The sequence below is a fragment of the Oreochromis aureus genome, linkage group 14 (genome assembly GCF_013358895.1).
Source record: "Oreochromis aureus strain Israel breed Guangdong linkage group 14, ZZ_aureus, whole genome shotgun sequence".
Taxonomy (NCBI): Eukaryota; Metazoa; Chordata; class Actinopteri; order Cichliformes; family Cichlidae; genus Oreochromis; species Oreochromis aureus.
Genome location: NC_052955.1, coordinates 28,748,219 through 28,767,558, shown reverse-complemented (window position 1 = coordinate 28,767,558; position 19,340 = coordinate 28,748,219). Strand labels below are relative to the sequence as shown.

The 19,340-nt window shown below is 40.0% G+C and overlaps 2 protein-coding genes across 4 annotated transcripts in view; both read right to left on the bottom strand.

Annotated features, from left to right (window-relative positions):
- The window catches only part of porb (P450 (cytochrome) oxidoreductase b), a 24,546-nt gene extending 11,626 nt beyond the window's left edge, over window positions 1-12,920 (bottom strand). The window contains exons 1-3 of one of the 3 annotated variants that reach the window (XM_031731624.2): window positions 12,783-12,920; window positions 8,236-8,420; window positions 1-15 (exon numbers count right to left, since the gene is read on the bottom strand). The exon at window positions 1-15 is cut by the window's left edge and continues 34 nt beyond it. In XM_031731624.2, the coding sequence (XP_031587484.1) occupies window positions 1-15; window positions 8,236-8,411 (191 nt within the window). In that variant the 5' untranslated portion in view covers window positions 8,412-8,420; window positions 12,783-12,920. Of the gene's footprint in view, window positions 16-3,690; window positions 4,266-8,235; window positions 8,421-12,549; window positions 12,754-12,782 lie in introns of those variants that run through there. The other 2 variants (XM_031731625.2, XM_039622741.1) reach the window with 2 other exon arrangements.
- A 1,831-nt stretch (window positions 12,921-14,751) lies between these two features.
- LOC116313831 (ion channel TACAN-like) lies at window positions 14,752-18,901 on the bottom strand. The gene is made up of 12 exons (XM_039598259.1): window positions 18,776-18,901; window positions 18,488-18,606; window positions 17,433-17,549; window positions 17,275-17,334; window positions 16,984-17,079; window positions 16,805-16,894; window positions 16,664-16,729; window positions 16,504-16,565; window positions 16,316-16,408; window positions 16,119-16,183; window positions 15,282-15,350; window positions 14,752-15,104 (listed from the first exon to the last, which is right to left on the bottom strand). The coding sequence occupies exons 1-12, from the start codon at window positions 18,842-18,844 to the stop codon at window positions 14,991-14,993; spliced, it is 1,020 nt and encodes a 339-aa protein (XP_039454193.1). The 5' UTR covers window positions 18,845-18,901; the 3' UTR covers window positions 14,752-14,990.
- Window positions 18,902-19,340: the final 439 nt, after the last annotated feature.

The following is a 19,340-nucleotide window of genomic DNA, read 5'->3' as shown; positions in this document are numbered from 1 at the left end:
CTTGTGGTGGGTGTCCTGGAAGAGATAATGAAATATTCCAATTATAAATAAGCAGAGACGACCATCCTTTTACAAAGACACTATGGTTGAAAACCATTTAGCAGTAACAACCATTGCAAAGAAGCTGATGGAGGAATTACAGCAAGTTTTCTGTCCTCCAAATGGCTGACAACTGGAGAGGTCAAAGTACTTTTTGTTTTTTTTAAGCCTTAGTTAAATCATCAGCTGCACACGCACTCTAAACCTGAACTGAATCAACAGTCACGAGCATGACCTCATACATCTAATAGGTGGGTGCAAAGATTTGTGTAGCAGCCAGAAGCTTTGGATGTTTGGGACATGAGTGCAAAATCTGCTGGAGACAGGACATTTATACACTTAGTGGCCGCTTTGTTAGGTACACCTTGCCAGTAGCTAGGCTAGACCTGTTTTTGACTTCAGAGCAGCCTTAATTCTTAATGACATGGTTTAAACAACATGCTGGAAACATTCCTCAGAGATTTGTCCATATTAACATGAAGGCATCAAACAGTTGCTGCAGATTTCTCATCTCCACATCCACGATGTGAATCTCCCGTTCCACCACATCCCAAAAGGTGATTGTATTGGACTGAGATCTAATAACAGTGGAGGCCATTTGCGAACAAGTGAACTCACTGTTATGTTCAAGAAACAGAAGAGCAGCTGAACAGCTGTACCTAACAAAGTGGCTGATGAATGTAGGTTTGCACGTTGAAAGGATGACTCTCGGAAGAGGATTGTTCCAACAAGATACACAAACACACGAAAACTGTAACTATGCTGCCTGTCCTGAGTCAAAAATACCATCAACGCAACACAAAAACAGGCGGAGAAGAAAAAACAAAAAACTGAAAATACAGGATCCCACATGCTAAGGAGAATTGGTTTATGATCACAAATGAGTTAAACATAATGTATTAAAATGACTTATTACAGCAACAGAATTTGAATTTAGAGTTTGAATGTAATAGTATTTATATAGCATATTTAATAACAACAACAACAACAACAACAACAACAACAACAACAGGTGCCTCAAAGTGCTTTCTATTGTAAGACTCTACAATAATGCAAAGAAAACAGAAAACCCCAACAATCACATGACCCCCTTTGAGATTTGGCAACCGTGTGAAGGAAAATACCCCCTTTAACAAAAAACGTCTGGGAGAACTAGGCTCAGGGAGACGCGACACGCATCTAGACTGAGCTCATCACTCAGAGCAAATATTACATACGGAAACCAGGGAACGATTATTCAGTTGGAGCCTACAGGTGGATACTGGGGTAGTGGAGGTGTTGGTAAAACACCTAACAATGCAGTTTAGCAGCACCACTTAAATACTTTGAGGAGAGTTAAGTGGGTATGAGACTCAGTGCAGCGTCACTTCACTCGATTACTTAAAGGCTTCTCATTTCTGTTTCATACTGAGTATTTTTAAAGATGGGGATTTTTTGTTTTACTTAAGCACACATTTTTTTAGCTTAGTGATGCATTTACTGTAAGCTGACACAGTTTAAAAAGAAATGTTTAGCAAGTCTTGACTAATCTCAGTTGATGCAATCCTTACATCAGTGAGAAGGCTATTACACAAGCATTGCTCACACCAATCGTCTATAGACCCACAGATGCATTCATTACACACTGCTCAATATATAATGTGTTACATCAGATGATTTAAACTCTGGGTTCATATTTACCAAGTCAGTCACTAATGGACTGAAACATTTAAAAAACAGCAGCACGCAGCAAAATGAAAGGCAGCACAGCTTCATTCAGCATCAAAGCCCTGAGTGGACATCTGCACTGATAAAGGAATACGCAGGCCACACATGACTACGAGCATAAATACTAAAGCAAGATGAACACACTGTTAGATTTCCATGATTCAGGAGGACAAGACCTCCAGCAAAGCCATTAACGCTGAGCAGCAACATATTGATTTGATTTGATGCAAACTCTATGATGTAAGACGGGTTTCCAAAGTACACTGTACTCCCAACAAAGGGCAAAAAAAACAGTACAACCTCAGTGAACCTAACCCCTGCAGTATGTGTGGGATTAATGTTGAACGTGTAATTATATATTAAAGGAGAGGAAAAAAAAAAAAAAAGCAGGTTCATTCAGTTTTTCCTCTGAACCAAATTGCTGATCAAAATTCAAAACAAGCCTTTGCACTGAAGCGAAACCCTTCCTGACAGCTTCAGCAGGATCTGTTTGACGTGTTATCAGCTCTGAACCACCGGCCAAAAGGAAGGATTTCTGTGTGAAATTACAAAACAGCAAGGTTACGCGAGTTCAAAGTCAATGCAGCGCCCGGTTACATTACAATACATCAGATAAACACACGCAGCAAAGGCTGTGACTATGAATCAATCTCCCCATCCTTGCAGCCTAAAATACAAATAATGATGTTCAGATAAAATGTGATGATCAGGATCAATCACCAACAGGTGTGGTGGATTTGCTAGCCAGCTGAGGTGTAGCCTCAAACCCCGACAGAGCCTTAGCCGTATTTTAAGGATGGCCATAGACACTCACTGCATCACTTTCAACCTCCTCCTTACACAATGACAATGCCGTGATCCAAAGACCTGCCACTGATTTTCACACCTCTTCTGGTGAGGCTTCAGTGAACATCTCTCAGGTCCTGTGTCAGGTCTTTGCTGGATTTGTTCCCGTTTCTAAAGGACATAAGAGATGCTGGGGTTTTGTTTAGACATGTCTTTCGTTTTCCACTTATCCAGTACTCTCAGATTTTTAATGCAGAGCAGATGTGCCAATTTTTAGCTCTTTGAGAATCTGTCAAACTGTTATTGGCATTTTGTGCAGATTCAACTAAAGAAATGGGAACAAAACTGGTTCTTTGTGAAGATGTCTACCATGTGTAGACAACACTGGCTCATCCCTTATTCAGTGTTAAGTTGCTTGCAAACAAAAAACATTCCTCTGAAAATGGTCAGAAATAGACGATGGATTGAAAATGACCAAAACACCCCCCCAAAAAACACTTGAAAAACCTGGACAACTATCGCCTGGGACCACAACAAAATAAAATGCAAGGAAGTCTGGCTTCTTGTGATAAAACAAACCTCCAACCTGCTGCTCAGTAATTAGTTGCACAAAAAGAAATTAAGATAAAGATCCAATCCAGGAAGTTATCCCTTGATCTTGATCTTATGATGCCACAACCAATGAATGACATGCATTTCCATTCCTTTCTATTTAAATGTGCCAGTAACATGGAAACCGAGCCGTATGCAAAGTTGATATAAAGAACTAAAGCAAACAAGACTGTAAATGTGCAAGTGACCCGTGTGGTAAAGGGAAAACAAGAAAAGAAACAGAGCAGCCAATAATCAAATTGGACTTGCAGTCAAATAGATATTATCTCCGTCTTACATAACCTCCAGAAACAACGTATAGCTTCTTATAGCACTCGTTTAACGTCTTGAAACAAACAGCTAAGCTTTGTGTGCAGAGGTTTTACTGAAAACAAGCTACTACTCAGTGCTTACAAATTACTTGCAAATGTGGTCTGTGCTATCAGCCTAATCAGCAGGCAGCCAGTGGCAAATGTTACAAGAAAATGTTACATCACCGTTCATGTAAGCAGCATTAAAAACACACTGCATCATGCTTTGAAGCAGTAAATCAAACATGTCACTGACCTCTCAGCAGCATCTCTCCTGTCCTCTGGCAGGGAGAAGACGCAGCCCATGGCATGCAGCCCTGTAGCTCACCACTGCCACTAGCACCGCTGGCTAGGCAACACCGGGAGCCGCCACGCTCGGAAGAAAAAAAACAAAAGGGCAGGACGGTCCAGAGGTGCGAGATGGAAAAGTAACACCAGCCCAAAAAGTCAGAGAGATATTTACAGGTTTGTAGAGCGGCCCGACTTCCCCTTAGACGCTTCAAACACAATCTGAACTCTGCTTCTTCCTGTACTGCTCTGTGAAACCAGCAGCTCTACACAACTCCACAGACACACACATGCACGAGCGCAGCAGCCTACAAGCCCTGAGAGTGTCTGGCAACCGCTGAGAACACAATGGTGGGAAACTGACTTTCCCATAAAATCCAGCCGAGCTGCAGACCCACACGTTTGACTCACACACAAACACACTGAAGCGATCTCGGGCTGAAAATGCCTTCCTGCTCATCCCCGCCCCTTTTCCTCTCCAGCCTGAGAGGTGTTAGGAGCAAAAAAGTCCAATCTGAGAATTTGGCTGCTTATCAGAGCAACTCTTCAGTGGACCACTAAAGGAGAAAAGAGAAGGAGGAGGGGGGGGCAATGAATGGTATGTTTTTCCCCTGAAGTATCCCCTGCCCCCACCTAACTGGAGGAGAGAGGAAGGGGGGGGGGATGTCATTTCCATGGCAACCTCATTTATCATAAAAGGATTTCGTTTGTGACATGGCCCTTCTCCAATGGTGGAGCAAGCTCAGAGCGCACCCACACACAAACACGCACCCACGACGAGGGGAGGGTAAAAAGCAGCGGTGGGGAAGATTTAAAAGAAAGAAAAAAAATTAACTGTGGACAAAGAAAGGATTGCTTGTCTTCAGCCTCAACTTTCCACCTTTGGAGAGGGCTCACAAAAGGGAACTTGGCACGCCTGCCTAGTTCGCTCTCCAGGGAACTTTCAAAACGAGTTCAGGGCCAAAAACAAAAGCACAGGAAAGACACACAAAACTACGCCCCCTTCATAGCAGTTAGGCTATCACTGCCCCTTTAAGGGGAGGGGAGACCAGCTTTGAGGGTGTGCTGCCCCCAAACTCCCTTTTCTTTAGGCCCGCCCTCAACAAAAACATGTTCTCCAGGGGTCACTACCTCCTTTCCAACCAAATTCCTGCCTTAACACAAATGGTCAGAATTTCCTTTTGCTTCATTTTTTTAAGTTTTCCCCCTTAACCAAAAAATAAAATAAAGAAAAATAAAGCTTATGCCTGGAAGTGGACAAAAATGTGGCCAGTGCAAGTCAAGTCCAAGCCTCCATTGGAGGGGGGGGGTAAGTAGTCTCTACAGAAACTGAATGAGCCCTCCCCAACAGCTGGATGTGGTCGGATGGAACTGTGACTCTAACTCAACTGGATGTAACTTGAGAGGAACGCCCACTTGTGATCTGCAGAGGCTTGCACCTGGAGTGAACAGAGTGGGGAGGGAGGGCTCAGAAGAGAGGAAGAGGAGCCAGACAGAAAGACCGGGCGAGTTTATGGGAGGACAGAAACTGTGTGAAAGGAGAGGGTGAGAGAAAATAAAGGTCACAAGTAGTGAAACATTTACTAGAGAGTCCTCAGCCGCTCTACTCTAAGGATGTCATAGTCTCTGCTTGGAGACAGAACATCCTGAGGCCTCGTCTGAGGAGAAAACACTTTTCATTCATAAAGAAGGCTGAAACAGAACACTCCCCATTACGCTTATTCATGTTAAACTATAGGAAATGTTCAGTACTAAAAACAGCTATGATGAGCAGCTGAGGGCAAAGTAATTCTTTTTGAATTTTTTTTTTTTTGTAACTGTAACGGGTTTATGATCTGCTATACTCAGACTGTGGCAAAATACTTTGAGCTTTTAGACTGTGATTTTAAAAAAAGAAATAAAAAATATATATTTTACTCTTAAAAATGACTATACAACTTTGACCTATTTCTTTCATATTAATAAAAAACAATTTGACTAACTACATTTTTTAAAACTCAAATACCAATACCATGGCTGTGGATATGTGCAGATACCGAGCACAGGCCTGATATCAGGGTTAAAGTATGTGAGGAAGTGGCTGGAAATGATCATGTGGGAGGAAACATCAGACGATTGAATTAAAAACCGGGATAATGGCTTATTCAGACTTGATCCTGGGTTTCCTGTACTAGGAAGATGGTTTCCTTCTTTACAGAGTATATCGCTATAGAGCCAACCAGCTCTGGAGTAGATTATGTTGCAGATCAGAGAGCAACAGGTATGAAAATCCCACCTGCAGTTCTCTAGAAAACCAAGTCACTATTCGTAGAAGATCCCTCAGAAGCCTGCAAAGAGAATGTGTAAAGTTTTTCAGTTGCATCTAAGGTTTGTGTTTTTTCTGTTGGCAGCAAATATTTGATAATTTTATTTTCCTATAAGCATACAATCCTACAACAGGACATCCAAACTGTATTTGCTGACATGTCAAATGTGTATGTAGACTAAGCCCATTTGAATTCTTTACTTCCAAGCCCTTAAAAACAGCAGCGAGTCTGCAATTAAGAGAATAAAACTAAAACTGTCAGAGGAGGTTATGTCCTAAGTTTTGGTTTATAATCATCTGGAAGTGCCACGTTTTCACTGATTCTTTTATTTACAGTGTCTGTTAACCCTTTCATGCATGGATTATAACAACCTCAATCAGGATTTTTTTCTTTAGTATTTTTATTCATCTTTAGGCATGAAAAAATATTTTTGAACTTCATTTTTTAAACATGTACTTTTCAAAGAGTTTTTTTACATGTCCACAGGTGGACAACATATGATTTGACTTATGAATTTGACAAAGGAATAAATAATATACACTGTGTGTTGTGTTTATGTGCAAGTATACCATCAACACTGACACAAATACAAGAAAACAGCCTTTGAATAGCTGTCCACTGTAGTGAGCACTATGCATGAAAGGGTTAAACACAATAGAGATTTTCTGCTGAGGGAACACGTTTTCTATCTGCAGCTTGTTAAGCTGTACCTCACCAAAACCACAGAATGAAGTGCAAACTGTGTGACACATTGTCACAGAAATATGCATCAAATCAATTTCACCAATATCTGATGAGAAACTGAAGTGATTTCCTCATCTCCTTGATCAGGCTATGGGACAGTAAGCTTCAATGTTTAAATGTATGCAGTTTAAAGTTTCAGACATCTAACACGCAGCCGTCACCTTAGAAATAAAAAGCAGCACAGACAACACACTCGGCCATAAAATCATTAAACAGAATTAAAATGTTTATTTGAATGCTCTGTACACTAGCAATTCATCTCCTGTCTTTTTTACAACAGTGTTGCAGTTTTTTATGCTCTTTATAGATTTTTAATCACCATCTAATAACATCTCTGGAGCAGGTGGCGGTCATAGGGATCATTTTCTGTGGAAAAGGAGTCACGAGCTGTGAAACACCCCTTTAAAAGTGATTACTTGGTGCAACACCACCCCGGTCATGTGAACGCGCAAAGGTAACCCTGGGTTAACGTAGCGAGCTGGTTAAGTGTCTTCGTGTGACTGTTTAGCCTGACTGCCAGTGTTAGGGTAAGTGATTCCAGATAATGGAAAGATAACCTAGATATGCTGAACTCACGACATACTACAGGGTTTCCTAAGCATAAAATAAAATGTAAGAAATAAATACATCTAAGAATATAAGTTTCCTAAAATAATCAATAAAAACTGGCCAAGGATGAATACAATCAAAGAATTAAATAAAATGCAATGGTCTTGTGATTGTGATTGACAACCAATCAAGCTTTCTGGGTCAGTATCATACCCAATTAAAATATACCTGAAAAGATGTATTAAAAAAAAAAACAAATTAAAAAAAGAAGTCTACGTTTAATCTTCACTTTCATTGTGCATTTGTAAATTCACATCAATCCTTACATGTTTAGAATTATGTCTAGAAAACAAGAAGTTTTTTGGTAAAGATTAAAAAAACAAAACAAAAAACAGATGAAATACAACACAGATGACTTATGCAACTTAGTCCAACACATTTTTGCCAGGTTAAGGTGATAAGAAGCTGAAGTCTGGCCACACAAGACACATAATTAGTTTAAAGACCAAAGGTTTATCCACCAGCACAAATCATCTGTGTGTCCCAGTAAATCTCCTCGTTAATGAGCTCATTCAGCAAACACCATTAGAGCCAGTCCCTGGATACATAAATGCAACTGCAGCTAGAAACAGCAGCAGCTCTTGATGAGGATCCGCCTACATATGACGCAACTTGGCTCTGAAAGCAAACTTTGACCCACGAGTCTCCAGCTGTACAGTTTAAATGTGCATCTACACGTGACGATAGTTTACAATAAGGCACCATTACCACTGCAACAATTTAAAACTGTGACTGAAGATAAAAAAAATAAGCTATTGAGCAGATCTACTAAATTACCCCGAGAGTTTCAACTCGTTAACCTCATGTCATGTGTTCACGTCCCAGATGGAACCTGAAAGCTGATGGATACTCACGGTGTGTCGAGCTTTTTGAATTCGGGAATGGGCTCAGGCTTCTTGCGGGACATGAACCAGTAAACTACAAAGCCGACAATGACGGAGAACAGCAAGAGGTCCATGGTGCTGAAGAGAGATGCCTCTTCATCCACTGCGGGCTCAGTGCGGGTGGTCTCGGTGTCCATGTCTGGCATGTGGGTCCTCTGCGTGAGGAAAGACAGAACACAGCTAAAGTAAAAAAAACAATACAAAAACAAATAATTGACAATTTTTTCTGGTCATAAATTTATTTTTTATGTATTTGGGGGGTTAAGTCGTGACTCTTGAGGATGGACATCATTCAGTTACTGTTCAACACACAACAGATTTAGATCTAAAACAGCCTATTAGCTACAGACCCATGGTTTACAGTGAACATGTCACTGACATGAGGACGGCGCTATCAATCTGTGAAAATCACATTTTAAAACAGGCTGCATGTTAAACTCCAAATAAACAAAGCTTATAAAGGCTAATGCACACAGACAACACCATTGCTAAGATATGTAAGCAACCTGCTATGCATTATAGCACACAATGACACCTTGTGTTCACACAATAGCAGACAACTAGGATTTGCATTTGGCTCGGGATAATGTGGCATTGTAAACCACAGCCTTCGGTGCATGAGGAATTTCTTGTCGTGCAGCAACGGCACCGGCTCTTTTCATACCGAGGTCAAGAGGACCTAATGTTCTGAGCGCTCAGGTTTCAGTTTGGTTCACAGACGGAAAACAATGACACGAAGCTTCTTTGATCCTCTAAGATGGCTAATGAACAACTAGCCATGCAGACATTCACTCAGTGCTACCGTGCACACTAAACTAAACTGCCGAGTAGAGCTGGGCGATATGACCCAAAATTCATATCTCGATATTTTTTAGCTGGATGGCGATATAAGATATATATCTCGATATTTTTTTAAAGCCATAAAATAAGAACAAAAAGAGAGTTCTTAGTCAAAGCTGTGTCCCAGATGTCACACAGGCACTTTTATTAACATACAGCATAGATGTACATGAAAAAAAAACTAACTCAAAATAAATTATGAGCATTTATTAAATAATGATGCTCTATAAATAAAAGAAAACTATGTTGTTTTGTGCATAACAAAGAGCTCACAATTGTGCAGTCAAAATGTAAACTAAAAGACGCTGAGCATAATAACAAAGACAGATTTCACAGCTGCTCTGTTCCCAACTTCTACTGCGTGACTGACAGCCTGGAGTTTGAAATCCGCTTCGTAACCATGTCTCTGAACAGGTGCCATTTATGGTCCTTATACACACACAATACGGTAATATTACGTTGAAGCACAGTACGTATCACTCCGCGAGGCTCCTCGGTAGCCGTAATGCTCCGACAATCCATCAAGCGGTGCAGCTCCGTAGCTTACCAAAATCGAACTAAAACATTTTTTGACAGATTGCTGAGCGCTGTGTATCACATAAAATCGGTTCGCGGTCATCAAGCACAACCAGAATTCATACAAAAGGCACAGTCAACTTTTGAGAAGATGAAAGGATTTCAGGCCGTGCATGGCGTTAGCGTGGCTAGCTCGTTAGCGTGGTTAGCTCGTTAACACGTTGACACCGTCCAGCCCCACGCACGGGGCGATGCGCAGTAACTCATTAACGGAGATTTGCCGTGTCCATCTTGTCGCTGCCTGCAGGTGAAGCGATGGGGGAGGAGGGGGAGTTGTGTTCAGTGAAGGAGAGGCGAGGTCGAGTAACGTTGCATAGAGACAAAAGTGGACGAAAGAGAGGCAAACTTGCGGCTCCGCAACTATAATTATAACGTAACATAGACTATATCGATATAAAGGATATTGTCACATCTTATATCTCGTATAAAAATATATCGATATTTTTAAAAAGCTCGATATATCGCCCAGCTCTACTGCCGAGTCACTGGTTTATTAAGCAAACTATTTCATAGGTAGCTCAGCCCTATCACAGTGGGTACAGGAGTCACGGTGATAAAAGTCACATGACAACCCAACGTAATAGAAAACATTATCAACCAATTCCTAAAAAGGAAATTTTACAAATCTTTAAAGTATTACAGTGTGATTGCATCTAATTTAATCTCAGGTAAGTACATGTGAAGTTAGGAAACTTCCAGTTAGATGAAAAGATCAACTAAATAGATAAATTCATCAAAGACTGATGAAGATAAAATGCTCAAAATGAGCCACACCCTTTAAAAACACTTAAAAATATAAACAATCCACCTATATAGATATGTTTTGCAAGATATAAAAATATATAAATCTTTGAGTGTTTAAGTAGAACTAGCTAAAGGTCTTATTTTTAAATAAACTCTTTCAAACCCTTTATTCAAACACATAGCGTTATCAGAAGCCAAGTGTCACTGCGACCATACAGGAAAAACAAACTCCACAAGCAGTATCCAAGCTAAAAGCCCCAGAGGCACCCCTCCAACAACATAAGTGACTTCCTGGAAGGATCAGAGAACTCAACCTGAAAACAAAACCCACACCTTCTCTCAACGTCACAGTGAGTTACATAAAGGTCGATTTGTCACAAAGAACACGGTTACCTAAAAAGCTACTTTCAGCTGCACCCTCAGTGACAAAGTGTTGCAACAGCAGGTAGGTATGCATGGTTGGCAACTTTTTTTCCTTTTACTCCAGCTTCCCTTTCTGATGCAAGCCAGATGAAATTTATGTCTCCTCCCCAGCTTAAACTTAAGCTCTTTCACTTTTTAGGTAAATGTGTAAATCACTACATAATGCCAATTTGCTTCTGGCTAATGACACGAGAAAACTGTGATAATTCACAAAAAAAAAAAAAGAAAAGAGAGAGAACCAGTTCTCATAAAAGTTTTTTCCTTTACTCCCTAAAAGCGGCTGCTGCCCGCTCCACTCAGTGTGTAAGGGGAAGGGCCACATATGCTGACCCAACCTCTTACCCTCAAGTTCAGCAACACAAACCGGTGCCAAGCCCTTACCCTGAAATCATGTGTTAACCTTCAACCTGGTAAAAAGCCAGCCAAAAGGTTTTTTTAAAACCAGGGATGTCAAACTCATTTTACATCATGGGCCACATACAGTGACTTCAGATGTGCCAGATCTGTGAAAATCCCCTTTCTGTCAGTGTAAAGAAGTTTAATCCCTCATATTTTTAATATAGGAAAAGTTCAACAGTACATATCAGTTTTTCTATTTTCTATTGGGCTCAATTCACGATACATAAATAAAATTAACAGAAAAATGTTCTGTAGCTAATCTCTCAGAATGCTTTAATTATCAAACAAGGTTTTTCTAATTCAGAGTTTTTAACTGTGGATCTACTGTGAAAAGCAGATAGTAGGAAGAAAAAAAAAAGGATTTTAATTACTGTTTTTAGACTGAAAACATAAAAGTTAAAAACTGAAACTCCAAATTTTGTGTCCTCCTTCACACTAGTGGGCCAGATTGGAGATTTGCCGGGCTGATTCTTTTATAAAAGAATAACGACCTAATCTTGGTATTTAATGTTAGTTTTGTTTTCCTGTGACAGAAAGAAGACATGTACAACTCACAAGGAGCCAGGTCAGTTGTTGCATCATCATAGGTGCCCTTTTTACACAGTAACTTTCTAGTGACCTGCATGTGACTGCTTCAGAGATACCTGTAATGTAGCCATAAAAGAAAACCTGGAGTAACACTATATGAATAACGCTTTTTATTTTTCCTCACCCATGACAAACACATGTGCCCTAAAAGATCACTGACTTAAATGACCCACAGTGACAGACAAATCCCACCGGATACCCACACGCTGCTACTAACAAGTGGCATATTTTGAAAAATAGTAAGAAACTTTTGTTTAAAAATACAACCACATAAAGTGAGTTGTTAATTTGGGGCAAAAATGTCCAACAACACCCGAAATCTGATAAAAGCGAAGCAGTTCAATGGGGACATCACTACGGTCCAGCTGTTTCACCTAAAATAAACATGCATTTCAGTCACGAAAGCGTTATCAGCTGTGGGACAGTCCAGATTGACCCACGAGTGTGTGTGTGTGTAGTACCACACGTAATATCACGCTACACACCGGTTATACTAGTTATGAGTGTCAATTAGCTCCGTTATAGCTGACTTAATCCCACTTTACACGTTACACAAATTAATAAATAACGATAAAATAGTAACCAGCGGAACCGGGCTCTGACTATGTTCTGGAGCGTGACAACGCTGACTGTAAACACATTACACAAAATACCGGTGAGCGCAGACACACAATAGTTTTATAAATTGCAAGTTTAAAGGTGATCAGATTTTACCTTATAATGTTCGTGGTTTAAGGATTACACAAGTTGACCTCAGTTTGCGTAACACTGGAGTCGGCTGTAGTCTAGAGCTAATATCTGACGTAAAAAGCGGAATATTGGCTCTCTCTTAGAGGTGTCTGGTGATGGTACGAGTCCGATATCGCTTAGGTTTGAGTCTCCGCAGACTGCCACAGAGCGCTAGTCGAGGTAAACCAAATAAAAGGCGAGTTTTCTCAGCATCTTACCGTAACTGCCTCTCTCCTCTTTGTGCAAGCCTCTCGCACGGCGCTCTTCTTCTTCTCCTGAATTTACGACAGACTCTTGGCGTGCTCGACGCGGAAGGAAACTTTACGCCATGCAGGATCAAACCAACTCAGTCCTGGAAGAGGGGGGTGGCAGGGGGTGGGGTTTGGACTGTGAAGGCCGGCGGCGTTTAGCCTCGTCATGTTATTTTTGGAGAAGTTGAGTGTCTGAGTTCTTTGAAGACGTGATTCAGCTTAAAAATGTCTGATGTAAAAAAACAAAACAAACAAAAAAATGAACTTAATTTTATTTATTGTATGGGGCTTTTTTTAATTTAGACTCGCCCGTGCACATCTAATCTGGCTCAGTAAATAAAAGGCGACGTGCAGCAGGCGAAGGGTCAGGGTTATGTAATACAACGAACAGAACAAACTCCATATATCTCTGAGAGACTGAGAGGTGCTCTCATCAAACGTGAGCTCGCAAGTTTAACTTTATGTTCACAGTGCCAAGGACACGTGACACTCCGTCAGGCTTTCTGCCTGCGTGTTCAGATACTTTCAGTAGGGGCATTTACACTGACAACGGTAGTTTTAAATTTATTGAAAAGTAAAACTCAATAAAAAAGTTAAAGAGTACTCGAGTACAAGAATAGCAGTAGTAGTACAACTCCTGCACTGGTTGGAAAAGAGTGTATTTGTTCATGTGCACTATGGTACACTTTTAAAGTAAACAAGATTTTAAAAAACAAACAAAAAAAAGAGAATCAGGCCTTTTTACACAGTTTAATTATTCCAGCCAAAACCTGTTGGTAGTAAAGCAAATTTTACTCGTGCTGTGTCCAATCACTGAGGCTTAACTCTATCTTTGTCCACTGAGTGAATTTTTATTAAATAAATAACTACACACTAATCTGTTTCTATTCAGAACTGTAGGTTTTTTTGTAAGACTCGTTAATCCAAATAACCGAAGGCTTTTTCAGGTTCTAAAACATGACAAAGTAGACTTGACGTCTGTACTCTGTAATGTCACCTCACATAAACACGTACTTTGATAGGTACACTGGCTCAGCTGCCTCTAAACGCAAGTAGAGCCACTGCCTCTTGTTGGTAATGCAGAAGAGCATCTCTGGATACACGGCACGTTGCACCTCGACGCAAATAGGCTATAGAAGCAGAAGACCACACTGGGTGCCACACCTGTCAGCTAAGAACAGGAGACTGGAAGAATGGAAAAATGTTGTCTGGTCTTTTTGCCTCACAAGGTTCCAATCCAGTGTCCTTTCTGTGTGGAGTTTGCTTTTTCTTCTTCCTGCCCTCGATCAATGATTCAGGCTGTTGGTGGTGTAATAGTGTGGGGGATATTTACTTGGCACACTCTAGGCCAGTTTAGTACCAACTAAACATCAACTGACCATCATTTAAAAACCACAGCTTGCCGATCATGTCCATCCCTTTGTAACCACAGAGTGGCTGCTTCCGATGGCTGCTTCCAGCACGATATGACATTAATTTATGACACACATCACAAAGCTCAGATAATCTCAAACTGGTTTCTTGAACAAGACAATGAGTTCATTGTACTCAAATGTCCTCAGCAGTCACCAGATCTCATTCCAGTAGAGCACCTTTGGGATGTGGTTTAACAGGAGATTAACATCATGGATGTGCAGCTGACAAAACTTAAGCAACTGAGTGATGCTATCATTTCAATATGGACCAAAATCCCTGAGTAATGTTTCCAGCTCCTTGTTTAAAGTAGAAATTCAGTCCATGTTGTTGTTTATTAATAAGTGTGATGACACCGAATGAGCATTAAAAATAAAACATGAAATGGAAAAAACACTGATTTTTTCTTTTTAGCCCAGGCTGTATTGTTTGCTAATCATTAGTTTAACACATAGAGAAATAAAATATAACAATCATTACTCATTATAACAGTAAACATAAAATATAGCTGAAGTTCTGAAAATAACATTAAGGGCTACAAACAAATTTGCAGAAAATCTGTAAAATAATGACTTTATTGGAGAGCGATGCTTGTCTCTGAACATGTAAGTGATGTGGGTCATAACTGAACATTTAACTGCGAGTGATTAGTCATTTTACAAAATACAATTTATGCACTGGATATTGTAGGCAATGCACTTGTAATAAGTCTAGTCTGTGTTAATAACATGAGCATTTATGTTGGTTGCTACATTTCCTGCATCACAGGCTCTTTGGCTTCTGATTCCTGCTCTTTAGCTTCTGACGAACAACTGCGACAGTGGTGAAGAAGTTTCCCGTGAAGAGAATAAGGAAGCAGAGCCCACACACTGAAACCTGGGATGACATTAGAGCAGAACATTAGAGAACATGAGTTAGCAGAAGAGGATGATTCGTATCCTAAAGACACAGTTACCACAATAGATCTGTGTTGGTGTAAGCATGTAATCTGTGCTAATGTTGACTGGATGTCACGTAGAAACTGTAAAACCTGGTGTGTATGAGACCACTGACCTGCCATTCTTTACACTCTGGGAGCTGAGCCATTCTGAACAGAGACAGCCCGTTGAAGAGCTGCCAGAACTGAGAGACAAAACACGAAGCCTCAGGGTTTGTTTCAGAAGTAGCGATTGTAGTACCAGACACAGAGGAATGTTAAAGATCGAGTTGTTATCGAGATCAGCAAAAACCCAAACACTGTCTCCAACCGCCTAAATACAGTCAATATTAAGTCTTACATGACATCAACATTTTTATCAGTGTCTATTCCATCCAAACCAGGAGTGTCAAACATGAGGCGCGGGGACCAGAAATGGCCCGGAATAGACTCGAAACAGGCCCACTGGACATCTTGAGAAAATGTGAGGGAGTGAATAGATTTTTTAACAGCTGTTTCACTTGTCAGTTTTACAGTTTTTCCCATTGATAAAAACACCCCCCACCTTGCCATCCACCTTACACCAAAAATAATTAACTAACAGACCAACAATTAGATGACCTGTTTTTCCATTATTATAGAAATGTCTCTTTTTTGTTTGCTTCTTTTTTGTTGTTGTTTGATTTACAGTGAGTTAACAGTAAAAAATAATAATTTTTTTTTTATTATTATTACACAACAGTCTGGGTAATGAACCAGCAGAACTTTTTCTGTAATTTTACACACATTTTTCATGTTTTTGAATGGTCCTGCCCACTTAACATCAAAGTAGCCTGTATGTGGCCCATGGTGTAAAATGACTTTGACATCCCTGATCTAAACCATGACAAAGCATGATTCTTTTTTTCTTTTTTTTAATACAAACTAAGCAGCTAGAAGAAGAAGCTTGTCAGTGTCACACAGACTGTACTCACATGACCAAAAAACAGGAAGGGTAAAAGAAACGTCAGCCCTTTCCACATCCAGGACTGAAATCCCTCTAAATACAGAAAGCACACAACAGTTTTATATTTTTGCAGGGCTGTTTTTACTTCCATATATGATTACAGTGAGGCCTGTGGTCACATTTCATTTAATGAATGTCAAATTTGCCTGCTACACTGTGTCTCACCAACAGTCAGATCCATGTTGTGTCTTTCTCCCAGGGCTCGCAGTCTGTACAGACATCCGCTCTGATAATAGCACTGCAGACACTGAACGAAGCCTGAAGCAAACAGTGATCATCAGGGTTTTGTTTGGTTTTAAAAAGAAAAAGAAAAGAAAAGAAAAGCTGGAAGTGTGAAAGGAATAAGACCTTACTTTGATACAGAGAGTAGGCGAGGAACTGGTTCCTGAATATGTGGTACAGGTTTCCCTCTGGCCTTTGAGGATTAAAGGGAGGGCATTTGTAAATAAAGATTTAGAGTTGAAATGTTTTTTAAAGAGCATCAGGGTTTTTTTTTTAACCTATTCTACTCACCAAGTCAGCATTACACCAGACAAAACCGCTGATATGTAGTGATGAAAAACCCACCAACCTTTGATTCTGTAATGCACAAGTTCTTTAATAAATAGGTCGTAGCAATTTATGAAAAAGATGATCGTGATTGGATGTGCTGACCTGGAGCCATTGGTGATGAGGATGCTCTCCCTGATAGTTAAGGTACAATAGTACCACACCAGCAGAAAATTGAGGATTACGTCGGAAAATCTAAAGCCAAGTGTTACGTTTAGAGAAACAGTGTCAGTTTGTATCGCACACATTTGCATTCAGCTATTAATGATGACATTTTGCTTTACCTGTAGCTCACAAAGAAATAGGAAATGAAGGAGAACAGCAGCAGAATGACTGTGAGGTACAGCTTGAACTTCTCGTATTCATCTTTGTAAGCAAATCTGCAAAAGTTCGGAAAGAGTGAAAGATTGTCGAAATCCAGCAGCTGAGGACAGCTGTGCCAATGAAAGTGCTTATCTGAATATTAAAGCTGTGGCTGGATAAATAAAAGTGGTGCTATACGAGTGACTCAACAGAGAAAAATGCATAAGTCAAATATTTATACTCGGCACTTTGGGTTTGATGGTCAAACTCACTTTGACTGCTTGTTGAAAAGCGTGACATTCACATTTCCAAGAACCAGACTGAGGTAAAGTCTGTAATATCAAACAACCACATGATGTTTCTCTTTAGGTTAAAAAAAAAGTGTTTTATTTAATGAAAATCAGCTTATATTTTAAAAGCTATTGGTTACCCGTTTTTCTTGGGAAGAAAAGCCTCCATCTGAAAGAAAGCATTTGGTCGGTTCTTGATTTTCTCTTTCATTTCATCCAGAATCTTGGCATCTTCTTCTGATGGTCCTTTGCTGGATCTGAGGAGTGACATAAGAGCACAAGATAACTTTGCATCATTGTATTGTCTCCGCCACTTCTAAAACCAAAGATATGACTGTTGTTGTTTATTTCTTCACCAGTGAGGCCACGCCAAATCTACTGAGTCTAATTCATAAAACCTGGTGGAAAGTTGGAGCAAAGGCAAATTAAGGACCCAAATTGAACTGCATGGCAATGTTCTTGGCAGAGCATGCACTCCCTGAATGTTTTCCACTGTACTGCCTGTGACTATATGTTTGTAACCTGACTGGCTCTATTTTTTCCATAGGCTAATTCACTGTAAAAGTCCAGTTAATGGACAAATTTTAATTTACACAGGTGTTTTAAATTTCTTTGTGGTGTCACCACAATTAATATTTAACTAATTTAGCTGGATAAGGAACACTTGTGGTGAACTGGTGAGTGTGCCAACACTGTAAAATGTTCAAATCATAAATTTAGACCTGTGACAGTATTTCAGTTATGTTCTGCTGAGGTTCTTTTTTGTTTGGTTTTTGTGGAAATGTGATTTTTAATATTTGTATGGCCAATTAAAACAGTTTAGGATTATAGGCTGTGACCTGGACCCCTGCAGGGATTAAAGACTTGCAGCCAGTGTTAATGCTGCTCAGCCATTGGTGTTGTAGCAACACACTGGAGGAGGGTTATGGGAATGTGGGACAAGGTATAAAGCCCAAGTTTCTCTTGTTCATTTGAGTGTGAGTGTTAGAAAGAAAGCACTTAGGTGTAGGAAAATTTTTTGTGTGAATGAGGCATGTTGTGTAAAGTTCTCTATATTAGTTGTAAGACTCAAATCAAGGCTTACACACCTGAAATGAGCAGAACTCCCCACACTTCTTATGATGCAATGCAAGATATAATTTACGTTGTTGTACATCTGTGTACGTGTGTATCTCTAGGTGTGATTGACACTTACTTTTTCACCAGTTGGGATATCTCATTCAGTCTTTTCCTCTGATGGGAGATAGAGGAAGAGCAGCTGTTTTGCAGTTTGGAAAGTTCATCCAGTTTCTTTAAATACATTCTGTGTGTCTCCTGCAGGACATTAAGAACAAGGTTATAACAATAACACAGGAAATATATCAATTAGAAGGAGTGTTTCAACTTTTTCAGCTTTCTGTGGATCTGTAAAAGAACATCATATATTCAGTATACAGTGCAAGGCTGTCCCGAGACTCTAAACTGATTATGGGCAGTTTCTTACCTGAAGTTGCTGATACTCTTCTTCCAGACCTTTCCATTCCTCCAGGATGTTTTTCAAATTTTTTGACATTTTGTAAATAGTAGCCCTAAAAACAGCACATCAACTGAGGGACGATGGTGTTCGAGCAGCATGAAATGAGTTGAAATGTGATGGCGAAGTATTCCCAGGGTGTGGATCACGTCTCCATGTGCAGTTGATTGCATAAAGTGAACTTTGACTGGTACAAATGTGCAAGATTTTGTCTTGGACATTAATCTCTTGTTATCACAGTGTTAATTTATCACCTGCAGAGCTTAAGGTGGCAGGTCATTGTTAACTGCATAGTAGTCTTCACTTTTGCCATAGTACATCCAGCTCCATGCTATTTAATACACTTCTACTACTAAACATTAGCAACATCTAGTGGATTATATTGGGGTACTGCAAGCCTTACTTGTGTAATTTTATTGTGACATAATTTTATTGCTGCCTTTAGGGGTCGCCACAGAGAATCATGCCTCCATCTCATCGTATCACTACTATCCCTCTGTGTGCCCTCCTTTACTAGATCCATGAATCTTCTCTG

Excerpts from the sequence above, each read along its gene's own strand:
- LOC116313831 (XM_039598259.1), bottom strand. The coding sequence starts at position 18,844 with ATGTCAAAAAATTTGAAAAACATCCTGGAGGAATGGAAAGGTCTGGAA. Across the intron at positions 17,550-18,487 it reads ATATCCCAACTGGTGAAAAA|ATCCAGCAAAGGACCATCAG; the intron begins GTAAGTGTCAAT and ends GTCACTCCTCAG. Across the intron at positions 16,895-16,983 it reads TATTTCTTTGTGAGCTACAG|ATTTTCCGACGTAATCCTCA; the intron begins GTAAAGCAAAAT and ends ACTTGGCTTTAG.